We start from the raw sequence: 26,314 nt of genomic DNA, 5'->3' as shown, positions 1-26,314 counted from the left end.
AAATTGTTGGATAGATTCGCCCAGCCGTTGGTTCCGCTTCTCGAATATCCTCCACCAGAACAGTTCCGACCTTTTAGGGGTGAAATGGACCCTTAGTTTGGCCAACAGGTCGGCGTACGATACGCTGAAGACCGGCAGGGGTTGGCACAGGCCGACAGCCACCCGGTAAACCGGAGTGCCGCTGATGGTTAGGAGAGCCGCCGCCTTCTTCTCCGTGATCCCGTTGACCAGCATGTACCAGCATGTACCCTTCGACTTGACCGACATATTCTTCCCAGTCTTCAGGGTAATTTGGGTCGAACTCCTTCAGGGAACCGACTTGCGCCATCCTGTAGGTTCAGTTCGCTTGCTGCCCGGTTGACTGTGATTCAAATTTCCCGCTTTTCGCTCTGTCGGCTTTCCGCGGCTCCTTCGCTGTTCGGCCCTCAATCTCACCTTCGTCGCCACTGTTAAGTCCGGAAAGACGAGCGGAGACAGCGAGGTAGAACAAGAGAACGTTTATTGAATGCACATTGGGTCAACTGGCTAGCAGCTGTTGAACCCTACCTTATATACTATGTTCCATTCAAACATAACCAATCCCCAGCTCAGAATCTCCCGCCAGGAAGTAACAGCCAATGATTGCACTAGCTTTTCCCGCCGAAGGGAAACCACTCCCATAACTATGGACACAACAAACATTATCCATAAAGTAATCAGATTGATCTGTAGGAGCACTTATTTTTAAATTCGCTCCCTTTCCTCATAACCAGGTTCCCTTCTTTAGGGACTTTTCTGACTTGAAAATGGAGGCAGGTTCTCTTTGGAGAGATCTGGAGCAAACAGCTCACATTTGGCACAGAGGAAATCTGACTCCGTTGCTTTTGATATTTTTGGGGGGCGGGGGGAGAGGTGACTATCTCATATGGCAATTTTAAATAGTCCACCCTTTTCTTAGCTTCTTATATAGCTAGTCCTTGACTCATTACCCCAATTGGGCTCAGAATTTCGATTGCTAAGCAAGGCAACTTTTAAGTGAATCACGCAGTCATTAAGTGAATCCAGCTTCCTGCCTAAATGTAAAACTTTGCTTTTCTACCAATTAAAATTAATTTTGTTGGATAGGGTCCATTGTTCAAGTCTGTCAAGATTGTTTTGAATCCTGAGCTTGTCTTCTGGGGCAGAGGTCCCCAAACGTTTTGGCACCAGGGACTGGTTTCATGGAAGACCATTTTTCCATGGACTGGAGTAGGGGTGGGGCGAGGGGGGGGAGTAGGTTTCAGGATGATGCATTATATTTATTCTAAATTTTCTAAATAAACAAACAAATAATGCACTTTATTTCTATTATTATTACATTGTATTAGATTAGACCAGTGACTTTCTGCTTTTAAGAAAGTGGAAAGGAAAAGAGACAATCCCAAACTCAGCCTTCCAGCAAAACAAAACAAAGGCTCCGATCGACAGAGACAAATAAAGCAGAACTCCAAGGCTTGCAAATTCCTCAAAGAATATGTTTATTGATACAAAGTATTGGCACTTCGAAAGTGAAACCAAGTCTGAAGAGATGCCTAACAATTCCCCAATACAAAGTTAAGAAATCTCATCCCCAAGCCTATGCAAGCAACTACATTTCCCCCATTCACCTTGTTGGCAGGCTTTTCATGAAACACCCAGCCCGCAGTCTTGGGAGCACCCGATGACCTTGGTTCCCATGAGAGAAAGTCTGAGAGAGAAAGTCTGTTTTGTCTAGCACAACACCTTGCAACCCTCCTAGAAATGAGAAGGAAAAAATGGCTGCAGCCATGCTCATACTAAAGTTGACAATCATCTCCTCTTCAGAAAGAAAGAGTCTCCTGCAGGGGAAACAGAAATCAGGTTGGCCATCCCCTTGTGAGGGTACTTATCATAAAAAAATTTTTTATTAACCTATCCGCCTTCACATTCGTACATTTCACACATGTAGCCTCTGAAAGGAGGTAACTTTTCCACTGGACAAGGTATTGTAGTTTTCCCTTGTGCAACCTAGAATCCAGAATACATTTGATCTCATAAGGTATCTTTCCCTCTACCACTACTGGACCAGGCGACTCTTTAGGAATTGGTCTTAAGGTAGATTCTGACACAGGTCTTAAAAGACTGCAATGAAACACAGGATGAACTTTCCCCAACAATTGTGGAAGCTTTAACTCCACTATTACAGGGTTTATGATCTTGACAATGGGAAAAGGACCAAGGAATTTCAGACCCATGTTTTTGCTGGGCAATTTTAATCATAGATATTTCTTTGAAAGATAAACTAATTGTCCAACATAAAAAGGGTTTTGAGGGGAACATTGCTTGTCTACTTGCTCCTTGTAAACCTTTGCAGCTTTAGCAAATGCTTTCTTCATGTTTCCCCAACCCCCCTGGAAAGATGCCACCCATTGGTCCAAGGTCTGAGAAGTAGGAGGCTCCTGTGAGAACTCAGGCATGGGCACAAAATCTCTACCCATCACTGTTTTGAATAGGGTGAGACCAGTACTACCAGTATTATTGTAAGCTATCTCTGCAAAAGGTAAATCAGCCCAATTTGACTGCTGGTAATTTACGTAACATCTGAGATACTGTTCCACCATTGTATTAGCTTTTTCAGTGGCTCCATTAGTATCTGGATGAAAAGCAGATGAAAGCCCCTGGGAGGACCCAATCAGTTTAACAAACTCCCTCCAGAATTTTGCAGTAAACTGTACCCCCCCGTCAGAGATAATCCACTTTGGGGCACCATGGAGTTGGTATATATGCTTCAAAAACAATTTTATTAGTTTCTGGGCAGAAGGAAGTCCTGAGCAAGTGATGAAATGTGCCTGTTTGGAAAATAGATCAATCACAGTGTTGTGATTCAATGTCAGCCTGTGCTCTCAGCAGCTGAATCTGAGGAATCGGGGGAGGAGGAGGAGGAGGAGGAGGAGGAGGAGGAGGAAGAGGAGGAGGAGGGGTTTGGAGAGCCTTCGGTGTCAGAGGGAGGCTCTAATGCACTGCAGGACTCTTAGCCTGGCCCCTCCAGTTGTGTTCCTCATGAGGCTTAGCTGTGTGAGGAAGAGGTGTCGGACTTAGAGGAGTCACAGCTGAATCTGTTCAGAGACGCTAGAAGCAGAAATCAATCCAGCAGAGCAGAGCAGAGAAAATCTATGAGGCAACTCAGTGAAAGGAGGAGAAGGCATTGAGAAGCCACACCTTGGGACAGATAATAAAAGGGGAAGGTGTGGGCGGTGCTGGTTACTGAAGGCAACCATTCGGAGACATTCAAAGAGAATCCTGGTCTGTTCTTGTTAATCTGTTTGACTCTTGTTGGATGCTTTGAATTATGTATTTTTGGTTGAAGAAAATATTCTACTGTTTTTTTGTTTGAAAGACTTTATTATTTGGAACTGTGTGTTGGGGGAGAGAGCACGGGGGGAGGCTCAGCTAATCTCAATGTACACATGTTGTACTTTGATAATAAAGGTTTATTTATTTATTTATTTATTTATTTATTTATTTATTTATTTATGTATAATAATAAACTATTATTTCATCACTTCTCGCCTGGATTACTGCAATGCTCTTTACATGGGGCTGCCCTTGAAGAGCACCCAGAGGCTTCAACTGGTGCAAAATGCGGCCACGCGGGTGCTTACGGGAGTATCTTGGTACTCCCATGTTACACCACTCCTGCGCGAGCTGCATTGGCTTCCAGTTACCCTCCGAGTGCAATTCAAGGTGCTGGTAATAACCTTTAAAGCCCTACATGGCTTAGGCCCGGGGTACTTGCGAGACCACCTGCTGCCATTGTCAACCTCCAATCACCCGGTTCGCTCCCACAGAGCCAACCCTCTGGAATGAGTTGTTTCTGGAGCTGCGGATGGCCCCTGACCTACGGTCCTTCCACTGTGACCTGAAGATGTGGTTGTTTCAACAAGCGGGCTTGGACTGACTACGGTTTTTAATTAGGCTTTTTACTGGGTTAAATTGTCTCATAATTTTGCATTTATTGTTTAATTCTCTTTTAAATTTTTTACTCTATGTTTTTAATTTTTTTATTGTTGTGAGCCGCCCTGAGTCCTCAGGGAGAAGGGCGGCATATAAATTTAATCAAATCAAATCAAATCAAATCAAATAAATTTGGATTGGATTTTTTTCCAGCCTATTGATTGTTAAAAGGAAAAAGGGGTTGTCCCTGAACCACAAACAGGGCCGGTCGTAGACTGGAACAGAACACACAGCCCATATTACAGTGTTCCCCTTCCTCTCGGATAATTCCACTATAAAATCCATGGCTATCTCCTCCCAAGGCTAAGAGGGGTCAGCCACTTGTTGCAATAAACCTGGCAGTTTCACATGTGCTCCTTTGTCTACATACATGTTTCCATTGAGCCTGAGAACTTCTGGTTTTTATCTTGCCAGCTTCATGCCACCTTACACCATCTCCCACCTCCTACTTTTGGTGGTTCCAGTTGCATTTCCTTCTACCATCTGCCCTTCCATACAGGCCAGTCAAAGAACAGACACATCCAAGGTAGGATGAAGGCAGACGGGACTCCCTAAGTATAGCCCAAAGTGGTGTTCCTCGCCCTTTCATTGCTTAAATGACAGACCTTAAAGACTTGCAAAGTGTTGAAAACTAAACTTGAGTGTGGCAGTAAATGAATCAAAAGTATGATAGCTAGGAGGAGGGGGACACTGAGGTGCCTCCCACCCCGTTTCCTTGCTAAATGACTAATCCAGGGCTAGACAAAGTAAAAAATCTGGGGATGTGACTTGATTGCTGTAGGGTGTTTTCACAGAATATACCATCAAATCTGACACCATCAAAGTTGACACCATCCAGAGCATTGAAAAACTCAAAAAAGTAGAGCAAGATCGGAAGATGTGAAGAGAACTGGCCCATAGAATTGCCAAGATTCGGACATGGCTGAATGGATAACATCCTCCTCCTCACATTCACAGAATATTCGTCTAAGATTTTTTTTTAATCCTAATATCATTCCAGAAAACAAAGTGTTATGTATAGGCTCTTCTTGACTGAATTTTTTCCTTGTCAACATGGGTTGACCATTTCCCAATGATATCTCTGTGCTTTGCAAACTTGCTATGTGCATCTCCCCCCCCCCATCCATTCACACTGCTTACTTCTTCCTGGTAAGTTTCAGCTATGTGGCTCTACTTGGCTGCCTTGGTAGGGCTTTACTTCCTTAGTTGTTGGTACTGATACTAAGATAAGATAAGATAAGATAAGATAAGATAAGATAAGATAAGATAAGATAAGATAAGATAAGATGATAAGATAAGATAAGATAAGATAAGATAAGATAAGATAAGATAAGATAAGATAATCTTTATTGTCATTTTTTACTATAGGCACAAAGTGAAACACACACACATAACACACACCTAAAACATACTACATACAACATATGTATAGACCCACACCCACACCCCTACACATACATAACAATAAGATATTAAATACTGTCCAACTTGAATATATAATGGAAGGAGGAAGCCTGAGAGTTCACAATGTTAATGCTGTATGGAATGAAACTATGGCTAAATCTGTTCTGCTGCAGATACCACGAAGCCTCCTCCCAGAAGGTAACAAGGAAAACAGGTTGTGAAGAGGATGAGTAGTGTCCCAGATAATCTTACGGACCCTGTTCAAACAACGCTTCTGGGTGGGAGGGAGGGAACTGCCAATGATCTTTTTGACCATCCTCACCACTCTCTGCACCGCCTTCCTGTCTGAAGCAGTGATGCTTCCAAACCAGACTTTGATGCTGTATGACAGGATGCTCTCGATCGTCCCCCTGTAGAAAGTGGTCAGAACAGGGGAAGGAAGATGTGCTTTTCTCATGCGACGCAGAAAGTGCAGGCGCTGCTGTGCCCGCTTCACCAGTTTCTCAATGTTGAGTGACCAAGCCAGCCTACTCGTTAGCTGCACATCCAGGAATTTGATGCTGTAACAATATCCATAGGTGAATCATTAATGCACAGAGAAGTGTGGTTGTGCCTGCCTTTTCTGAAATCGACAATGATCTCTTTGGTTTTCCTGGTATTTAAAACTAGGCTGATTTCCTTACACCAGTTCACCAACCCCTCAACCTCCTTGCAGTAAGCTTCCACATTGTCATCATGAATAAGGCCCACTACTATTATATCATCTGTGAACTTCACAATATGGTTGGTGGCAAACCTAGTACAACAGTCATGGGTCAACAGGGTAAACAGCAGCAGACCTAGGACGCAGCTAATATTACATATTCATCACTGGTTGTGATTCTAGCTTTGGGAACAGGCTGGCCAGGCAACTGGATACTTGAGGTCTGCGGGTGTTGGCCACTTGTCTCATTCCGGAAGGGGCATAGCATCTGGAAAAAGTCACATTGACTGTTTAGAAATCACCCTGCTGTATATCATCAGCACCAAGTGTTGCAGCAGCAACTGACTGGGTGAAAACATGTGTGGGGAACAAAGGTCCTATGCCTGATTAACTCTTAATATGTGTCCTCAGTGCACCACATAATGCCCACTCTTTTTTTTTACTACTGTGTTTCCCCAGAAATAAGACCCAACCAGAAAATAAGCCCTAGAATGATTTAGGATGCTTGTAATATAAGCCCTACCCCCAAAATAATCCCCAGTTAAGATTGTCAGCCAGACGGATCTTGGCTGATCACCATCTTCTAAAACCGGCTCATTGATTTAGGCAAGAAAGCACAATATTGGCATTCTACCACATTTCCCCAAATATAAGCCCTAACCGGAAAATAAGCCCTAATGCAGACATGTCAAACACAAGGCCCGGGGGCCGGATCCGGCCCGCGAAGTGGTTTCATGTGGCCCACGAAGCCATCCTGGAAAGAGTGAGGGAACGGCCCCCACTGCCTTGGCCCTGGCCCAGAGACCCTCCTCCTGCCAGAGACCCTCAGATCTGTCCCACTCCTGCCCAGGCCCCCAAAGGCACCCTTGATGCGAACGATGTACAGCTGGCCACGCCCACCCAGTAGGCCATACGCACTCTAGCCACGCCTACCCAGTAGGCCACACCCACCCTGGCCACACCCACCCGGCCCCCTGAGAGCAACCGCAATGCTGATGCGGCCCTCAATGAAATTGAGTTTGACACCCCTGCCCTAATGTATCTTTTGGAGCAAAAGTTAATATAAGATCTGATCTTATTTGGGGGGAAACATGGTTGAATGTCAATATTATGATTTTCTTGCCTAAACCAATATGCCAGTTTTAGAATATGGTGATCAATCAAGGTTCCGGCTACTTTTTTCAAAGTCTCTCACATGGTATAGAATCACGGGTGGCCTTTTGGTCCAAGAAAACAGTGCAAGCATTGCCTTTGGGAAAACTATATTTTTGGCTAGGTGGTGCAATATTGTGTATTAGTCCACAGTTGGGTTCAAACCCTGTCTGCTGTAGGGCTAAATTAGTCTCAGAAAGCATCCATTACAAGGTTTAGAATTCAAATATCTAGTCTATAAGCACATATAAGGGAGTAATAAGGAGATAATTTGCAGGAGCTCCTTTTTTGTATATAGGAAGAATGATGGAATTAAAACATTTTTTGAAGATCTGTAAGTTGTTATTTCTGACAGGAAAAAGGGGGACTAGCAGAGATGTGCATTAAGCAGAGTTAGAATTTAAATATTCTGGTAAAATTATGTCTTTGCCAGGGGCTTTATTATTTTTCAGAAATTTTTAAAGTTTTGTGTGGCATAACATAACAACCACTACTTGAAGGTGCATTAAACAGGCCATGGGAATATCTTTTTATAGCCTGCTGGAGCTTAGTCCAGTTCTTTAATGGATAACTTCTGTTTCTTGTCCTTGAGAAGTTTTTTCTAACTTTTTTAGAGTACAAAAATTTTCTTGAGAAGGGTCATGCATATTTGGTTGTTAGCCTTACTTTCCTTCAACACTTTGTCTATCAAACCAGAGTTTAGATTGCTATTTTAATGGAGAAGTGAGCCGACTACATTTTACATATTTTTGAGTTAAACCAATGATTTGCTGTAATATACTAATTATTTCATAAACATTGCTAGGCACACTTATAGATGGCTTCAAATGAACAACTGCTGAGGCTCCAAAAAATTGAGCCACAGCCACAGACATCTTATTAGACTGTGCTGTGTTTTCCTTCAACTCATATAAATCTTTCGCTTATAAGACCTGGATGAATTAAACTGTTGGAGGCAAGGGAATCAAGGCCTGGTAAAGAATGGCCCAGAAACCTATCATGGGAAAATGGTCACTTACTACATGGAAAGACATAAAAATGTTTATGAGAGGCAAAAACATTAGTAATTAACATATAAACCTAAAGGTGTTTGCAATAGTGGCAAATATATGTAGCTTGAGTGTAGGATGAGGGTGAAAGTTTGTTACTTGAGCTTGTGGGTTGGTTTCTAAATGGTTCATTCAGTGGAGTTTAAGGGATGTTCAGCGTTCTTCTGTTTATAAGGGTTTCAGGTGTGGGTGTGTCAAGTGAGGGTCTGTGATGGGTCAGGTGTGAGTCATCAGAGAATCTTGTGACTCACACCTGATCCATCATAAGACCTTCACTTGACACGCATACACCTGAAGCTCTTATAAACAGAAGAACACTGACATCCCCTAAATTCAAAATTACAGCAGCACTAAAAAAGGGACTTATGACCATTTTTCAGTTACAACCGTTGCAGCATCCCCATTGTCACATTATCAAAATTTAGATGCTTGGCAACTGTTTCATATTTATGATGATTGCAAGGTCCTGGCATTATGTGATCCCCTTTTGGAACCTTCTGACAAGCAAAGTCAATGGGGAAGCCAGATTGACTTAACTAGGTTACTAACTTAACAACTGCAGTGATTCACTTAACAGTTGTGACAAGGTTGTAAAATGGGGCAAAATTCACTTAACAAATGTCTCACTTAACAATAGAAATTTTGGGCTCAATTGTAGTCGTAAATCAAGGATTACCTGTACATGACCTGATAATTGGTAGTTCTCATCTTTTATAGCTCCCATTCCAGAATTAGTCTGATCTTGACGAATGATTTCCTTGGGAACTCTAGTCAGTGCCAGCAGACATGGTTAGGTAGCTTCCTTGTTCTTCACCCTCCTTTGTATGTGCCCATTTTTCCTCAGCTTTGGATTTCATTTATCTCTCTCTCCCAAAATTATTTTCTTTTAGTATGCTCATTCTGGATGCCCACCCAAAGCAAGCAAGTTTTCATTTATTTATTCCAACTCAAGTGGGGTAAAAGGGACAGGAGTGAGGGATCTGAGGTGAGAACTGCTTATTTTCACTATAACCAAAAAAAACCCCTGACCCTTATTATCAAAAATAAGTTGATTGACATTTGACATCATTACTGGTCAGCAGGTATTATATGATTATATAAAGGTTGTTTGTACCCTTCTTAAGTGGGCAGGACCTTGTGGTCTGTCCTCAGTGCTCTTCAAATAAATTTGGCTCGACCAGATTGTAAACTGGGATGTAGGGAATTTTCCCTTTCAGTGGTGCCCTTGCTTAAGCTCTCAAATATGACAATTTGCTGTTTGAGTCTTGACTGGGTCAGAATGCATGGCATGGAGCTGATGGCTGAATTCAGCAAGCTCTTTAGCAAAGAGCTCTGTTGCAATAGCAGTGGTGTGATCCAACTAGCAGCAGCTTCTGACAATAGATTAATAATGAAGCCTAAATAAATCCAGTCAGAAGGCATGTCTTCAGGACACAGGCTCAGATAGAGATGGATACTAAAAGGTAATGGGTTGGGAATAAACTGTCCTGTTCAAAGCCTGATAAACATAACTCACACATGCACAAGAAGTCCAGTCCAAGTCTTTACTTAGTTTGAGTAATTACAGCAAGGTGTCTATAATATGCAGACATGCACACACAATCTCAAACAGTCCAAAATAGCTTATAAATTTAACAAGCCAACTCCAGATAGGCAAAATTTCAAGCAGTAGGCAGAAAGGTCATCTGAGCACCATCCAGACTTTTGTAGAGCCATTATGGGTCATCTGCTGGTCCAGGTTCAAAAGCAGTGTTTCCATAGGCAGGAGTTCAGGACACAATGAACAAAGATTCCAGTAAATCGAGTAGTTGTTGCCCATGAAAGATTGCTTGTAGCTGTGGCCCTAAAATAGAGCCCCACCAGTTGCAATTAATGGTGGGAATACCCTTGCCTTGCAAGGAGCTGTGCAGATCTCCTCTGTTGAGCCCTTCATGCCTTAGAACTTGGGGTGTTAGGTGAGAAGGATCAGGACCATGCATTAAGTTGCATTTTAGGACATTTATTGCTCAAACCTATACACAAGAATCTAGTCAACTAAAGTTCAGTACTAAATTGGCAACAAATAAGGTTCAATGGAAGAGAACCTGGACTATTTGTGGGAATGTAGTGACTTTAGGTTTATGACATGTTTAACTCCATCCCTCAGCTCTCCTTGCTCTTCTCTGACATATTTGATTCTATCCAGCAGATCACATTTTTTAAAAAAGCCAAAACATCTTGCTATAATCTATGTGTGTCATCATTTGTAAACACTCACGTCTTGTTTAGCAATCAAGTTATGTTCCAACAACCAGTCTGTGAAGCGAAATGATTGCTGACACAAATACTACACACTGATTGGTTATGCATTGTTGGGTGGATGAAATTTGGTCACAAATGTGTCAATTGGTTAGAAAATCCATTTTTTATTACCGTAGTTTTGCAAACGGACATTGATTAAGGTAGTTGCTAAATGAAAAGTGGATGTAGTCTTATTCTTGTACAAACTATGAGTGTTCTGGATCAAGCACGTTGTAATCGTGATTTTAATTCCTTGTTAAGACACTTGCTGGTCTGTTTAAGCAAATTTAGTCACATTTAATGGCTCTTTCCAGACAGTGAACTCATAAAGCACCTGGTTCATCTGAAATACCTTTATTTTGCATGTAGAAGAAGGTTACAGCAGAGAAGGTGTGGTCAGGTGAAGACTGGATGGTACTTTAAAGTCGAAAGACAGTAACAGGATTACTGTCCGCATGGCTTGTGTTCAGATGTTACAATGGAGGATGGAACACAAAGGAAAAAGGAGAAGGAGGAAGTCCAACCCAGAAGGGGTGGATCCCAGTGCAGCATCATGAGCAGGATAGGAAATACATCACAAAGGGGGAAGGTACTGGCAGACCCAATTAGCATATTATAATTTCCCAAGAACAGCCACGTGGTGACAGCACAATGAGGCTGTGATCAATACAGACTTTTGGCTGGTCTGGGCCGGCCATATCTTAGAATATAATCTGTCAGTAGGGTTGGCAAGTAAGAGAGGGGGATGAAGAAGAATTTAGTATCTCGGCCTGCAGCGTAACGGCTATAAGGGTAGGCAGAGATTAAGGCATGTTCCATGCAGTCTGTAACTATGTGGAGATTTTTCTTCTTCCATCTTTTGCCAACAAATGTTTGGTTAACTGTGGATAGAAGGAAAAAATAAGAACAAGTCAGCCACCTGGGTTGGGCAAGCCATCTGTTTGTCAGCATGAAAAACAGTAATCAGCAATCTGAGTTGAGATCCATCCCTCAGCTGTAAAATAGTACTGTGTCTTTAATGCCACAATGACACGATCCTATATTTTCTCCTATAGCACAGCTATGGCTACTACCCAAAGAGATTAAATTATATATTATTCTGCATACTGTTTTTGTGCTTTTAATATTTTATTGTACACTGCCCAGAGTCCCCCTGGGAAGGAGATGGTGTTTCTTAAATATGATGAATGAATGAATCAATGAATAAGTAAATAGATAGAAAACGTGACCGAAAATTGCTGTTCTGGGTGTCATCTTGCAATTTTTAATATTCCTTTCTAAATTACGTTGTGCAAGTCATTGGCAATATCTTCATGTGCCACTGCATGATCTTGCCCTTGACATTGGCATCCATCATATAAATAACACTTTTAAAGTGTTTAACATCTCCTGAGACCAGCAAATCTCATGAGATCTCAGCCATTGTGATCTCATATCAGAATTCCAAAATTTTGAGTGATTTCAACATTCTTGCCTGAAACTTTCCAGTGTTTATTTTTTTAAGGTGATAAAATTATTAATTTGATGTTTTGAGGTGGAGCCTCTGCAGATTTGACAATGGAGCAGCTAATAGTAAATTTCTGATGTCTTGGGAGGCATAAAGCAAGAAAGCAAAAACAACAGTTCATGGAACTGAACTCTTTAATATGTAATATGGGACCTAAATAAAGCAAAAACAACAGTTCATGGAACTGAACTCTTTAATATGTAATATGGGACCTAAAGAAAGCTGAGGGCTAGCTGCTGGATCTGGTCTTTTTTTAAAAAAAAGAAGACACAGAAAGCTGGTTTTGCTCTCTGTAGGAAATCCTCAGGTGCTATGGTGAATCATCCGTTAGGATGTTATTACTGGAAGCATTTTATACTGTAAAAATAGTACAAGTCTCCTGTAATCTATATCTACGGAAATTGGGTCCTGAGTAAATCTTGGAATAACTGACCTTTTCCACTATTCCTAAGTAGGGTACAACTAGTTAGTAAGATCTAAAGGTTTATATTGTATTTAACATCACAATTTTCAGAGAAGAAAGAAAAATAGGAAAAGTACATTCCATTTTGCTTCCTCATCTAGAAGTCCCAAAGGTGCTTTTTCAAGAGGCAACTGGACTTTCTTGTTTTTCTTTGAAGATGTTTCACTTATTATCCAAGAAGCTACTTCAGCTCTTCAGCTCTTCTTCAATGAGAAAAGAGAAATGTCTTCAAAGTAAAATAAAGAAAGTCCAATTGCCTCTTGAAAAAGCACCTTCGGGACAACCATGACCTGGATAACTGAGAATCTCCATAGACAATCCTCATCTGGAAGTTTTAATCTAACATGCACATTAGATCCATGCATGCTATTTCCTACACACACTTCCCTTTTTGTGTGTCTCTGATCAGATATAACATTAGCATGATAATTTTGGGCATATTTTTAAAATCTGAATAGTCATGCACAGGCATATAAACCTAATTTAGATGAACATTTGTTACTTTGCTGTTGTTGAATTTCTTTATTGTATGCTATGGTCTTCCAACTGCAGAGAAACAAGTATTCTATCTACTTGTTATTTTTTAACATGTCTTAGTATCATTTGTAGCTTAATTCATTTTTTTGCAGATTTTCATATTGCTTAAAGCTGCGTCCTAGTTAGGATAATGCAAACCAGAGTTTGTTAGAACAATAAAGTCTAAAATTTAGTGTGGTTGCAACAGCTGGAGAAGGGCAATGATTGATAAAATCCATCTAACCACAATAAGAATTTTCATATTAAAAGAAGTATTTTAGAGGAAGAGAAGGAAAGAGAATGACCACCAGCAAGATGGATTGACTCATTACAGCAGCAATGGCTGCACTGTCCAGAATCTTGAAGGACCAAGTTGGAGACAGATTGTCATGGCGAAAATCTATGTGATTACTAAGGGTCAACATTGACTTAATGGCACATAATCACTCAATCAATTTTAAAGCAAGTATTATATGCATACACATACACATACACACACACACTCATTTTATTTTGAAAATGATAAACTAGGAATTAGGTAATGTATAATTTTCCATTTATTAATTCCTGCCTGACATGATGATACTTTCCTCTTCCCCACTTTATTTCATTGGTTACCAAGCTAACAACTACGAGCCAGAGCTAGTGCTACTATACTTGTAAGTTGGAAAGTGGCTGAAGAAATAATCCAGCGCAGTTAGGCTAATTAATTGTACAGAACAAAAATGCTTCCACCTGAATTCTGTTTTATCAAGTTGCAAAGCTATAGTCAACATCTCAGAGTGTCAGGTATCACTGATAAAAAAAATCAAGAATGTTAAAAATGAAGCAGAAAAAGCTTCGTCTTGAGTAGTTATGAATAACTTACACCAGCGCCATCTGGAATGTTTAGGTTACCCATTAGTTTAACAGAACATACAGGATATAGTTAAGAGCCATCACCTTTGTGTGTGGGGGGATCATTAAGAAAACAGCATACTTTTTCTGGGGATAGTCCTCAGGAATTGGAAATATTCTGACATGTTTACTTAGTGAACCATAGAATGAATAGGTTGGAAGGTACTTTGGAGATCCTCTAGTCCACGGTAGGCAACCTTGGCTCTTTTATGACTCGTGGACTTCAACTCCCAGAATTCCCAGCATGGCTGGCCCAGGAATTCTGGGAGTTGAAGTCCACGAGTCATAAAAGAGCCAAGGTTGCCTACCCCTGCTCTAGTCTCTTTCAGGGCCAGTGCAAGATTTCATGACTGGAGTAGTGGTAGTGGGATGCTCTTTGTTTTGAAAAACAAACCAATTTTCTTCATTTCTTTCACTTCACTGGGATGCTACATCATAAAGACCCCAAGATGGGTGTGGTTTTCTTTAACAGAGTTGCATGCAGTTTTACCAGCTGCACACATTTCTTGTGAGCAAAATCCTGCCCCCTTAAAACTCAGTGGGACTTTGTTTCTCAGCAGTGGTTTTGGCAGGGCTGAATTTAAGATTAGAACGTGACTCTAATGCACCACAGACAAAAGTGATCACCCCTCTTTTTCTCATGCCACCCAGTTTTGTTTTTTTTTGCTTTGGTTACTAGTGCCCTAACTCCATGTATCCTCTTTCCCTCCTTGGAGCTCATCACCCTGTTTTCAATATAAATGGAAATATATTTACACTTAGATTCACGTACTGCTCTTGAGAGAATAGTTCCTGCATCTGATGAAATGTAGTTCACAAAAACTTATGCTATGAGAAATAAGGTCCTGCAAGATTATCTTTTGCTGACAATGTTATCTTCCCGGTTTACAGAATTTTAGCTTACAGTTTAACTTACAGCAGACATGTCAAACACAAGGCCTGGGGGCTGGATCCGGCCCGCAAAGTGGTTTCATGTGGCCCGCAAAGCCATCCTGGAAACAGTGAGGGAACAGCCCCCACTGCCTTGGCCCTGGCCCAGAGACCCTCCTTCTGCCAGAGACCCTCAGATCTATCCCACTCCTGCCTAGGAACCCATAGTCACCCTTGATGTAAACGATGTAGAGCTGGCCATGCTCACCCAGTAGGCCATACACACTCCAGCCACGCCCACCCAGTAGGCCCTGCCCACCCTGCCCCCTTGAGGGCAACCACAATGCTGATGCGGCCCTCAAAGAAATTGAGTTTGACACCCCTGACTTACAGTTTCTCCAGAATTCCTGGCCATAGAGTTCTTTGATATTAGGTGGCACCTTGCTCCAGAAGGTGCTGAAGAATTCTTCTGCACATTTATCTACTCCTGTTGAAAATGAACCTGGCTCGATGATGCTGACTTTGACCCCAAAAGGATGCATTTCACGTCTACAAGAAAAAACAACTCTTTAAAAAGTAGGGATTTTCCTCCTGCCTCCAACTAGAATCATTCCTTGCTTCGTCTTGCTAGATCCCCAAACATGCCTTTCTTCTGTGTGTGAGATAGTATAGCCCCAGAATTCAACTAGAATTTATGAAAGTAGTAAGATTTTGATAGCCTAAGAGCTGAATGAAAGAAAGTAACTCAAACAATGAAGGAGATAAAAGACACTGTCCTTCAAAATTTTCTATCGCCCAAAGTGATTTGATATTGGCAAACCAAAAAAAATCTAGAAGATAAATTTAATTAGAACAATTGCAGTTTTGGAAGATAGCAGCAAACTCATTTAAATAATAACTTCATTATGAAAGAGATTTTATACCCTTCATAAAACAACACCAAGCTGGCAGGAATAGCCAACACTCCAGAAGACAGGCTTAAGATACAGGAGGATCTGGACAGACTCGAACACTGGTCGCTATCTAACAAAATGAAATCAAATGTACAGGTATAATATAGGGGGTACCTTGCTCAATAGTAGTAAATGTGAGAGGGATCTCGTAGTCCTAGTGGACAATCACTTAAATATGAGCCAGCAGTGTGCTGCAGCTGCCAAAAAAGCCAACACAGTGCTAGGCTGCATTAACAGAGGGATAGAATCAAGATCATGTGAAGTATTAATACCACTTTACAATGCCTTGGTAAGGCCACACTTGGAATATTGCATCCAGTTTTGGTCACTGATGTAAAAAAAAATGTTGAGACTCTGGAAAGAGTACAGAGAAGAGCAACAAAGATGATTTAGAGGTCTGGAGGCTAAAACATATAAGGAACGGCTGCTGGAATTGGGTATGTCTAGTTTAATGAAGAGAAGGACTAGGGGTGACATGATAGCAGTGTTCCAATATCTCAGGGGCTGCCACAAAGAAGAGGGAGTCAAGCTATTCTCCAAAGCGCCCCAAGGCAGGACAAGAAGCAATGGATGGAAACTAATCAAAGAGAGAAGCAACCTAGAACTAAGGAGAAACTTTCTGACAGTTAGAACAATTAAGCAGTGGAACAACCTGCCTCCAGAACCTGTGAATGCTCCAACACTGGAAGTTTTTAAGAAGAGACTGGACAGCCATTTGTCTGAAATGGTATAGGGTTTCTTGCCTGAGCAGGGGATTGGATTAGATGACCTCCAAGGTCGCTTCCAACTTTACTATTGTGATTATGATTATATTCCCTTGATTGTACGGTGACTACCATGGTGAGTTGGGTGTCATTAACACACCAACTGTGTAGTTTTCCTGGCCACAGTGGTTTGCCACTGCCTTCCTCCAGAATATTGTTGGCTATCAGGCTACACCAGGGGTAGGCAGCCTTGGCTCTTTTATGACTCGTGGATGTCAACTCCAGAATTCCTGATCCAGACATGCTGGCTCAGGAATTCTGGGAGTTGAAATCCATGAGTCATAAAAGAGCCACAGTTGCCTACCCCTGGTCTACACTGTGGATTTGCTAGTTGCCCACTATCCAAGAATGAAACAGGTTTGACCCTACTTAGTTTTTGGAGATCAGTCAAAGTTGGCTTTTTGATGCCACCTGCTGGACTACCCTTCCTATGATGTCTTCTTCTAGTCTTCAAGCTGAGCTCAATTCTTTTTTTTATTGAAATGTTTTAACATACATTTTATCTTTAACAATCCCCCCTCCCCCTCCCCTCCCCCTCCCTGCCTACCCCTATCCCCCTCCCCCCCCCCCGACTTCCCAGAGCTAAGTACAAGGTATAAAAACAAAAGAAAACAATCCTAAACATCCATATGCTAACAACCATAAACTCTAAAATCTATCACTCTCTGGCTCATATAGGATAACTACAAACACTATTAATATTAAGTATATATAGAAAAAGAAAAAGAAAAAAAAGAAAAAGGAAAGGAAGACTTATTCAAATGCTACATGAAACTTTTTAGTCCTATATTTGTTCTGGATATACTCAATCCATTTTCTCCACTCCATAATATAACGTTCTTGCGAGTGATCTTTCAAATAAGCCGAAATCTTTGCCATCTCTGCCAGGTCAGAAACCTTTAAAGTCCATTCTTCTATAGTCGGCAGTTCCTCCTTCTTCCAATATTGACCTATTAAGAGTCTTGCTGCCGTAATTAAATTCAACATCAACTTAGTGTCCACAACCGTAGCATCTGTAATTATACCCAACAAAAAAAGTTGCGGACAAAACTTTATCCTTTGCTTGAAAATCTTCTGCATATTCCACCAAATTTTTATCCAAAAGGCCTTAACCTTTTTGCAAGTCCACCATATGTGAAAATATGTTGCATCTTCATCGCCACACCTCCAGCATTTTGGCTGATAATTCGGGTACATACTTTCAAGCTTTTTAGGATCTAGATGCCATCTATAAAACATTTTATAAAAGTTCTCTCTTAAATTTTGAGCTTGTGTAAATTTTACGTTCCTCACCCAAATCTTTTCCCACGTGTCCATTGTAATCACTTCTTGGATGTTTTGGGCCCATTTTATCATACAATCCTTAACAAGTTCTGTTTCTGAGTCAATCTCTATCAATGCAAGATATATCCGTTTAATATGTGCTGGTCCCTGATTTCTAATTTGCTTTATCAGATTTTCATCAGTCATTGTAAAACCAGTTTTCTGGTCTTCTTTCCACCTGGCCCATAGCTGAATATATTGAAACCAAGTTTGAGCAATCTTCTCATCTCGCAAGAGGCTGTATGGTTTCAGACACCAGACATTTCTTTCCAAGCTTAAAATCTCCTTATACGTAGTCACATCATGTTTAAAACCAACATTTATATTTTCTATTGCGTGTTTTGGAATTGCCCACAAAGGTATCTTACAGTCTAACTTATGTCTATACTTCTTCCAAACTCTCAGCAATGCCTGTCTTAAAATATGCACTCTAAACACATTATCTACCTTCTTATCATACAACAAATATGCATGCCAGCCAAACAACAAATCGTGGCCCTCAAGATTTAATAATCTCTCTGGTATCAAATTAATCCAATCACTTATACCTGCTAACGCAGCAGCTTCATAATATAATTTAAGATTAGGCATTTTAAGACCACCTCTTTCACGAGTATCCTGCATAATCTTAAGTTTAACTCGTGGCCTTTTCCCTGCCCAGACAAATTTATTGATACCTCGCTGCCATTCCTCCAGATTAGAATCTTTCTTAAGAACCGGTATCATTTGAAATAAAAATAAAAATTTAGGCAGGACATTCATTTTCACTGCTGCGATTCGCCCCAACAAAGACAATTGCAGTTTTTCCCAACTCTCCATTTCTTTTTGAATTTTTCCCCATAATTTTTCATAGTTATTTTTATATAATTTTGTATTAGAGGGCGACAGAAGCACCCCCAAATATTTGACCTTTTTAACAATCTCAAATCCAGTTAACCCTTCTAAAAGGGCCTTTTGCGATGCTGTCATGTTTTTAGCCAAAATTTTAGTTTTTTAGTTTTTAGTTTTTTAAATCCAGAAACCTTCCCATATTGCATTATTATCTCCATCAGGTCCACAACAGAGCTCTCCGGCTGGGTCACTGTAACAACCAGATCGTCTGCGAACGCTGAGCTGAGCTCAATTCTTGTGATTTTACAAACACATTCAGTTTGTATATGGGCTAAAAGCAAAAGTTGATCTTGTGGCACCTTAAAGTCTAATAACATTTTCATAAAACTGAAAGCTACTTATTTTTTTGAGATCAGTCAAGTTTGGGTATGTGGGGTAGGAAATACAATCATCCTCATTGGATGAAAACAGATCATGCCAGACAAATCTTATTGCATTCTTTGACCAAGTGACAAAATTAGTGGACCAAAGGAATGCTGTAGATATAATTTACTTGGACTTCAGTAAGGCATTTGACAAAGTAGATCACAACCTACTACTTGATAAGATAGAAAAATGTGGGTTAGATAGCATCACCACCAGATGGATTTGTAGCTGGCTGACACGCCGTACTCAGCGTGTGGTCCTCAATGGAACTGCATCTACATGGAAGGAAGTGTGTAGTGGGGTGCCCCAGGGCTCTCTTCTGGGCCCAGTGCTCTTCAATATCATCAATGATTTGGATGAGGGCATAGATGGGGAACTCATCAAATTTGCAGACAACACCAAGCTGGCAGGAATAGCCAATACTTCAAAAGATAGACTTAAGAAACAAGAGGATCTGGACAGACTCGAACACTGGGCGCTATCTAACAAAATGAAATTCAATGGTGAAAAAAGTAAGGTTCTACATTTAGGTTCTACATCAAATGCACAGGTATAGTATAGGTGGTACCTTGCTCAATAGTAGTAACCGTGAGAGAGATCTCGGAGTCCTAGTGGACAATCACTTAAATATGAGCCAGCAGTGTGCTGCAGTTGCCAAAAAAGCCAACACAGTGTTAGGCTGCATTAAAAGAGGGATAGAATCAAGATCAAGTGAAGTACTAATACCACGTTACAATGCCTTGGTAAGGCCACACCTGGAATACTGCATCCAGTTTTGGTCACCACGATGTAAAAAAGATGTTGAGACTCTAGAAAGAGTACAGAGAAGAGCAACAAAGATGATAACATCTAGTTTAACAAAGAGAAGGGTGAGGGGTGACATGATAGCAGTGTTCCAATATCTCAGGGGCTGCCACAAAGAAGAGGAGTCAAGCTATTCTCCAAAGCACCGGAAGGCAGGACAAGAAGCAACGGATGGAAACTAACCAAAGAGAGAAGCAACCTAGAACTAAGGAGAAATTTCCTGACAGTTAGAACAATTAATCAATGGAAGAACCTGCCTCCAGAAGCGGTGAATGCTCCAACACTGGAAGTTTTTAAGAAGAGACTGGACAGCCATTTGTCTGAAATGGTATAGGGTTTCCTGCCTGAGCAGGGGGTTGGACTAGATGACCTCCAAGGTCCCTTCGAAATTATATTATTATTATTATTATTATTATTATTATTATTATTATTATTATTATTATTATTATTATTATTATTATTAGGGTGGGAGAGGAGGATGCTGAAAAAATTGCAGGCATCTGTGCTGCCTCTCCCCCCTCTGATTTGACTCTTCTCCCTAGCAGCAAAGTAGAGCTGTCTGTAAAAACTGCAGTTGTGAAACAGATGGGGGGGAGAGATGTGCACTTTGGAAGTTGGGCACCTAGCAACAAATATAAAGCATCCAAATAGATGAAGCTGTTTTTTCTTCATAGAGACTGAATGGTCCACAGGAAAAAAGAAGAGAGACAACAAAGCAAAACAAACCAAATTGTGGAAGGTGCTAGTGCTTAACATTCTGTGTATTAATAAAGAAGAAAAGAAAAGAAAAGAAAATAAAAAAAAATTGGAGGGTGGAAGGGAGTTAAAGACTGAACAGTGTAAGAAGACAATACTGCTCTATGTTAGTAATAGTATGGAGGTAATAAAAACAGTATAGAAGTAATAATAGAATACAGTAGAGAGAAAATTGTATAGTAGCAACAATAATAGAAATAGTATAGGATATGATAATAATAGAAAGCTCTCAAACATATATATGTGTACATTTTACTTTTGAATCTTGTTTTTCCCCCCAAACCAAGATATCCCCATCCCTTATAAGGAGATATAAAAATTCAGCTGACTCAGCATCTTTTGAGTGCATCAATCAAAATTGGTTGCAGTTTTTAAAAAAAGAATCCATGCCAATTATCACCACCACCAAAAGTGGAATTGGGAAAATTAAAACCAAATGACTGGAATGACAATTTTCTTTTCAACATCCTTTTTTAAAATTTTTACTGCTAATTGCAAATCCATGTAATTGCATTTAATAATGCAAATACATGGATTTCCATTAAATGAAGTGTACTTTAAAAAAAAACCAACCCAAACGAACAACAATCCAAAATGCTAGGGTGTGGGAATCTGAAAGGGAAGCCAAATCAAGGGTTATCAATGCTTCATTTTGAAAGGCACTTGGACTTAAATCTGAGTAGAAAATGTTCAAGATTTCTATGTTTTTGAATTTAATTTACTTACTGGGAGACTGTGCACAAATGCTTCTTTTTGGCTAGAATGTCCAAGCCCCCAAAGAGACAATGTCCAAGCATGAGATGACTAGCAGATGGTGGTGATATGTATTCAACAAACACAGCTTGTTTGTTGTGAGATGAGAGGCTAGATGAGTTCTAGTTTAGTTTAGTTTAGTTTATTAGACTTATATACCGCCCTTCTCCCGTAGGACTCAGGGCGGTTCACAAGGTTTTTAAAAGAAACAATACCACAATTACAAAATTTAAAACAATTAAAATGATTATATTAAACCTTGAATATAAAAATCTTAGTTAAAAATCCAATTAAAACCCCAATTAATACCCTCAGCCTGGGCCAGAGAGCTCAAAGAGCCAGGTCTTCAGGTCCCGGCGGAATGAACGGAGGTCAGGGGCAGTCCTAAGCTCTACAGGCAGCTGGTTCCAAAGAGCCGGCGCACCCACTGAGAAGGCCCTCCCCCTGGGTATTGTCCGCCGGCATTCTTTTACCAGCGGTACCCTGAGAAGACCCTCCCTGTGGGAGCACACAGGACAAAGGGAACTTGATGCCAGCAGCAGGTGCTCACTCAGATATCCCGGACCCAAGCCATTTAGGGCTTTATAGGTCATCACCAGCACCTTGAATCTTGCCTCATCTCTTCTTTCCCATGGTGATAGCAGGCATAGGAGAGACAGAATGAAATAAATATGCAAGGGAATGACTTGCCGGAGGCTGTCAGAGAAGGCTTCCAGGGCAAATTTTGAAGGGCTGTAGCCGCCTCCACTATAGGCAATTCTTCCAGCGAAACTGCTCACGTTGACCACTCTCCCTCTGGCTCTCCTGATGAGGGGCAGCAAATGGAGTGTCACATCAACTACTCCCAGCAAGTTGACATTTAACACCTTTGCAAAGTCATCCTTGGTCAGCCACTGGTTGGGAGCTATTGGGAAAACAACTGCTGCATTGTTCACCAAGCCCCAGAGTCCTGTGGAAACAAACTCATTACTTCTCTTATAATCTGACACCATTTCAGAGAGGTGTCAGATGTAGGCATCTTTTTAAGGTGAATGGCATCAAACCACTTCTTTGCAGTGGTTTATCATTTTGATTAAATGTTTATATAGGGCACAGAGGAATTTATGTAAATAAAGATGATGCTAGAAGCTAGTGCTAACTTCCCATTTATTTATTTTATCTAATAAGAAAGCAGAAAGAAGCCCGTTGAGCATCATAGGCACACTTGTCACATTTTCTATGCTCGGTCTGACTAGTATTCTTGACTAAGCAGGACTTTGCTAATTTGGAGCTGAATGCAGACCATTCTTATGTCAGGTAACTTCCTGGGAAGATTTAGGTTGGAACTAATTCACCATTCTGCAATGGTGGTAGACCCACTAAGTTACATAATTCTTGGATTCCTTTGGAATTTGATGGAGTCTTATATGTTCTCAGGGACTTTCTACCTGACAAACTGGCATTGGAAGAGCATGATGAAAAGAAACAGTGATGTAATCATTCTCAAGTATCCTCTCTTGAACAATGGAGTCCAGCTAGTCCCAATTTACTGAAGAACCAGGAGCAGTATAACCTATCAAATCACAGCTAGAACACAAAAAGAACAAGTTTCCCTGCAACTATGACAAGTGGCTACTAATAACATATTCATATGCCTTCCATGATATGAGGATGAACAGGTTTTCTATAGTATCTATTCTAGAGTGTCTCACTGTTGTATCGTCATATAATTAAATAATCAAGAAGAGTTTTTTTTAACAGTAAAGGGGCTATTACATCTAGATTTGGAAATGAGGAGTTGCAATAAAGGTAAAGGTAAAGGTTCCCCTGCACATGCATGCTAGTCGTTTCCGACTCTAGGGGCCGGTGCTCATCTCTGTTTCAAAGCCGAAGAGCCAGCGCTTGTCCGAGGACGTCTCCGTGGTCATGTGGCCAGCATGACTAGATGCCAAAGGCGCACAAAACGCTGTTACCTTCCCACCTTAGTGGTCCCTATTTTTCTACTTACATTTTTATGTGCTTTCAAACTGCTAGGTTTGCAGAAGCTGGGATGAGTAACAGGCGCTCACTCTGTTACGCGGCACTCGGGATTCGACCCGCCAAACTGCCGACCTTCTGATCAACAAGCTCAGCATCCTAACCCACTGAGCCACCACATTCCTCTTAATATTTGAGGCCTATGGTGACAAACGTTTAAACAATCTGATGATACAAATATTTTTTCTCTCTCAGTTAATGTTAGTTTTGATTCAGTTTAAGAGAAGTAACCAAAGTTTACATAGAGTCATTTTCAGTTGAAGCAGCCTAGCAAAGGATAGTAACAAGATAGCTTGAGTGATTAATTTAACCTTTTAAAGACTCAGTCCTTTGTCACTGAAGTAAAATATTTCAAACGGCTGAAGTTTGACTGAATGGTTCAGAAAGAAATTGAGATCTTCTGAAGAGAAGAAATTGTTTCAGGTATCTTGAGAAAGATTGGGAAATCATTCTTTATGACTGAAAAACGGACTCATGAGAAGACTGTACAACTATAAACTAGTGCATTTTGGGGGACAAAAGGTTCCCCCAAAAATGTAACAGATTAACTACAACCGCAATTGCATAAATCTGATGACTTGGACCTTTCTCATTCTAGATATAGGCTGGGATTTAGCACTGAAACTTGATTGTCTTTATGGAAGAAGTGCTAAAGAGGATAGCTAGTGAGAATGCAGCTATTTTATTTCTGCCTGATTTCTCAGTAGTTTTCAAAATTGTCAGTCATGGAACCTTATCTGTTCAGCTCAGGAAGCTGATACTTGGGACATAGTGATATGGTAGCTCCACTGATTTTTACAGACTAGGTTTTGTGAGCAATATTGAGGGAGTTTCACTTGCTTATAATAGGTTCACTATGGAATAGGTCAGGGGTAGGCAACCTCGGCTCTTTTATGACTCATGGGCTTCAACTCCCAGAATTCCTAAGTCAGCTATGCTATGCTATGCTGACTCAGGAATTCTGGGAGTTGAAGTCCATGAGTCATAAAAGAGCCGAGGTTGCCTACCCCTGGAATAGGTTATGCAAAACTTGAAAGACAACTTGATTCTTTGTTGTTGTTGTTGTTAGCTGCAAGGTCGTGTCTGACCCATCGCGACCCCATGGACAACGTTCCTCCAGGCCTTCCTGTCCTCTACCAAACTTGATTCTAAGTTGGTTCAAATATTCTATTGAATCAAATCCACAGTATTACATGACATAGTTGTTTTATTTCTGGATAAGAGCTTCATTCTGCTTTGGTTACTTCTTTGATCCTCAAGTGGTCTTTGACACATACATCACATGTGCAAAAGCCACTAAAAAGTGAAACCACCAACCAGATCCTGTCTTGGCACTCATCAAGGCAGAGCAGTTATCTCCACCACTTTTGAGTTGCATTGATTGAACTGTTTGAGGAAGACAGCATAATTTTCCTTGGTGACATCTCATTAAACCTGGTTTTCAACTATACTCAGTTACTGGGTGAAAACCTGAATGCTGATGTCATCAACTCTATTTTTCTAATTGTATCTCAGTTAGGCATGGCAGAAAAAATGCTGAACCTGCCTAGACTAGCTAATGCTGAATGATAGCTAATAAACTGAAAGAAAATTGGATTATGGAAATATTGCTGATAGGTGGTTATGAAAGGTACATTTATTGGAAAACATTGCCCAAAAGAACAACATGGAACTTCATGATTAGAGATAATGCTTTTTTATATACCAGATTTTGGGGAGAAATTATACTAAAGGATACTATATTTTGTGTGTAGAATTCCACTTGATGGCTAGATGGTTCCACTTGTTGGCTAGAAACCAGGAGACTGTGAATTTGAATCTCACCTTAGGCATGAAAGCTGCCTGGGTGACTTTGGCCCAGTGGTGGGATTCAGCCAGTTGGCACCAGTTCGGCAGAACCGCTAGCTATTTTTTTGTTGCCCAGGCCCAGAATGGACTTGCGGAAGTGGCATCCACACAGAGACCTGGTTGTTCACATATTTGAATCCCACCACTGCTTTCAGCCAGTTATTCTCTCTCAGGCCAACTCACCACACAGAGTTGTTATTGTGGAAGAAACACTATTATGTACATTCACCATCTTGAAATGTTTCTCAAAATAATAAAGGTGGAGTAAATAAATACAAATAGTTAGGTCCAAATGGGTTCATGCAGAACGGTAATTAGACTGTACCTTTGTCTCCTACTTGCTCCTCCACCCACTCAGTTGCTGCTGCAACACTCTCAGTGTTGCTGACATCCAGCAGAGTGGTTTTCAAACAAGCTGATGTGACCTTTTCCAGCTGTTCTGCCCCTTCTGGAGTTAGACAAGCAGCCAACACCCTCAGACCCCGAGCATCCAGCTGCCTGGCCAGCTGGTTCCCAAAACCAGAATCACAGCCAGTGATGAAGACATATTTCTCTGTCAGGTTCTCCATCATCTGTCTCTCCCGGTACAATTGGCAGAGGATGTAAAGCCCTACCAGGGCAACCAGGTAGAGCCACATTGCTAAAACCTGCAAGATAATGAACAGCAAGCCAGGAAAATCATGTGTATTAGTGAAATAGCTTCAGGAATCTAAAAATGTCAGTAGCCAATTGCATTGACAATAACCTAATGAATGGAAATATGTGTTGTTGCATCATCTCAGCTTTTCCTAAAGAGTCTGATGAAAGGGAACATGGCATTTTATGAGACAACCTTTCCCACTGGTTGGCAGCAATTACCATTAGGATACTCTTTCTAATAACTAACCTACCTCTACTTTTCCAGTGTTTTTCATACAGGTAGTCGTTGTTTAATGTCCGCTTGTTCAGTGACCATTTGAAGTTACAATGCCGTTGAATGGTAGATACTTATGATAGGTTCTCATGGTTG

At 40.9% G+C, this 26,314-nt stretch overlaps 1 protein-coding gene across 1 annotated transcript; it reads right to left on the bottom strand.

Moving 5' to 3' along the window:
• Positions 1 to 337: 337 nt before the first annotated feature.
• Positions 338 to 25,943, bottom strand: LOC310633420 (retinol dehydrogenase 16-like; the record flags this gene model as incomplete). Its single annotated transcript, XM_083351125.1, has 5 exons — positions 338 to 446; positions 11,249 to 11,459; positions 15,223 to 15,380; positions 22,132 to 22,390; positions 25,631 to 25,943. The coding sequence occupies 5 exons, from the start codon at positions 25,941 to 25,943 to the stop codon at positions 338 to 340; spliced, it is 1,050 nt and encodes a 349-aa protein (XP_083207251.1).
• Positions 25,944 to 26,314: the final 371 nt, after the last annotated feature.

This window comes from Vipera ursinii (genome assembly GCF_947247035.1).
Source record: "Vipera ursinii genome assembly, chromosome: 2".
Lineage (NCBI taxonomy): Eukaryota > Metazoa > Chordata > Lepidosauria > Squamata > Viperidae > Vipera > Vipera ursinii.
This window is presented reverse-complemented; position numbering and strand designations above follow the sequence as displayed.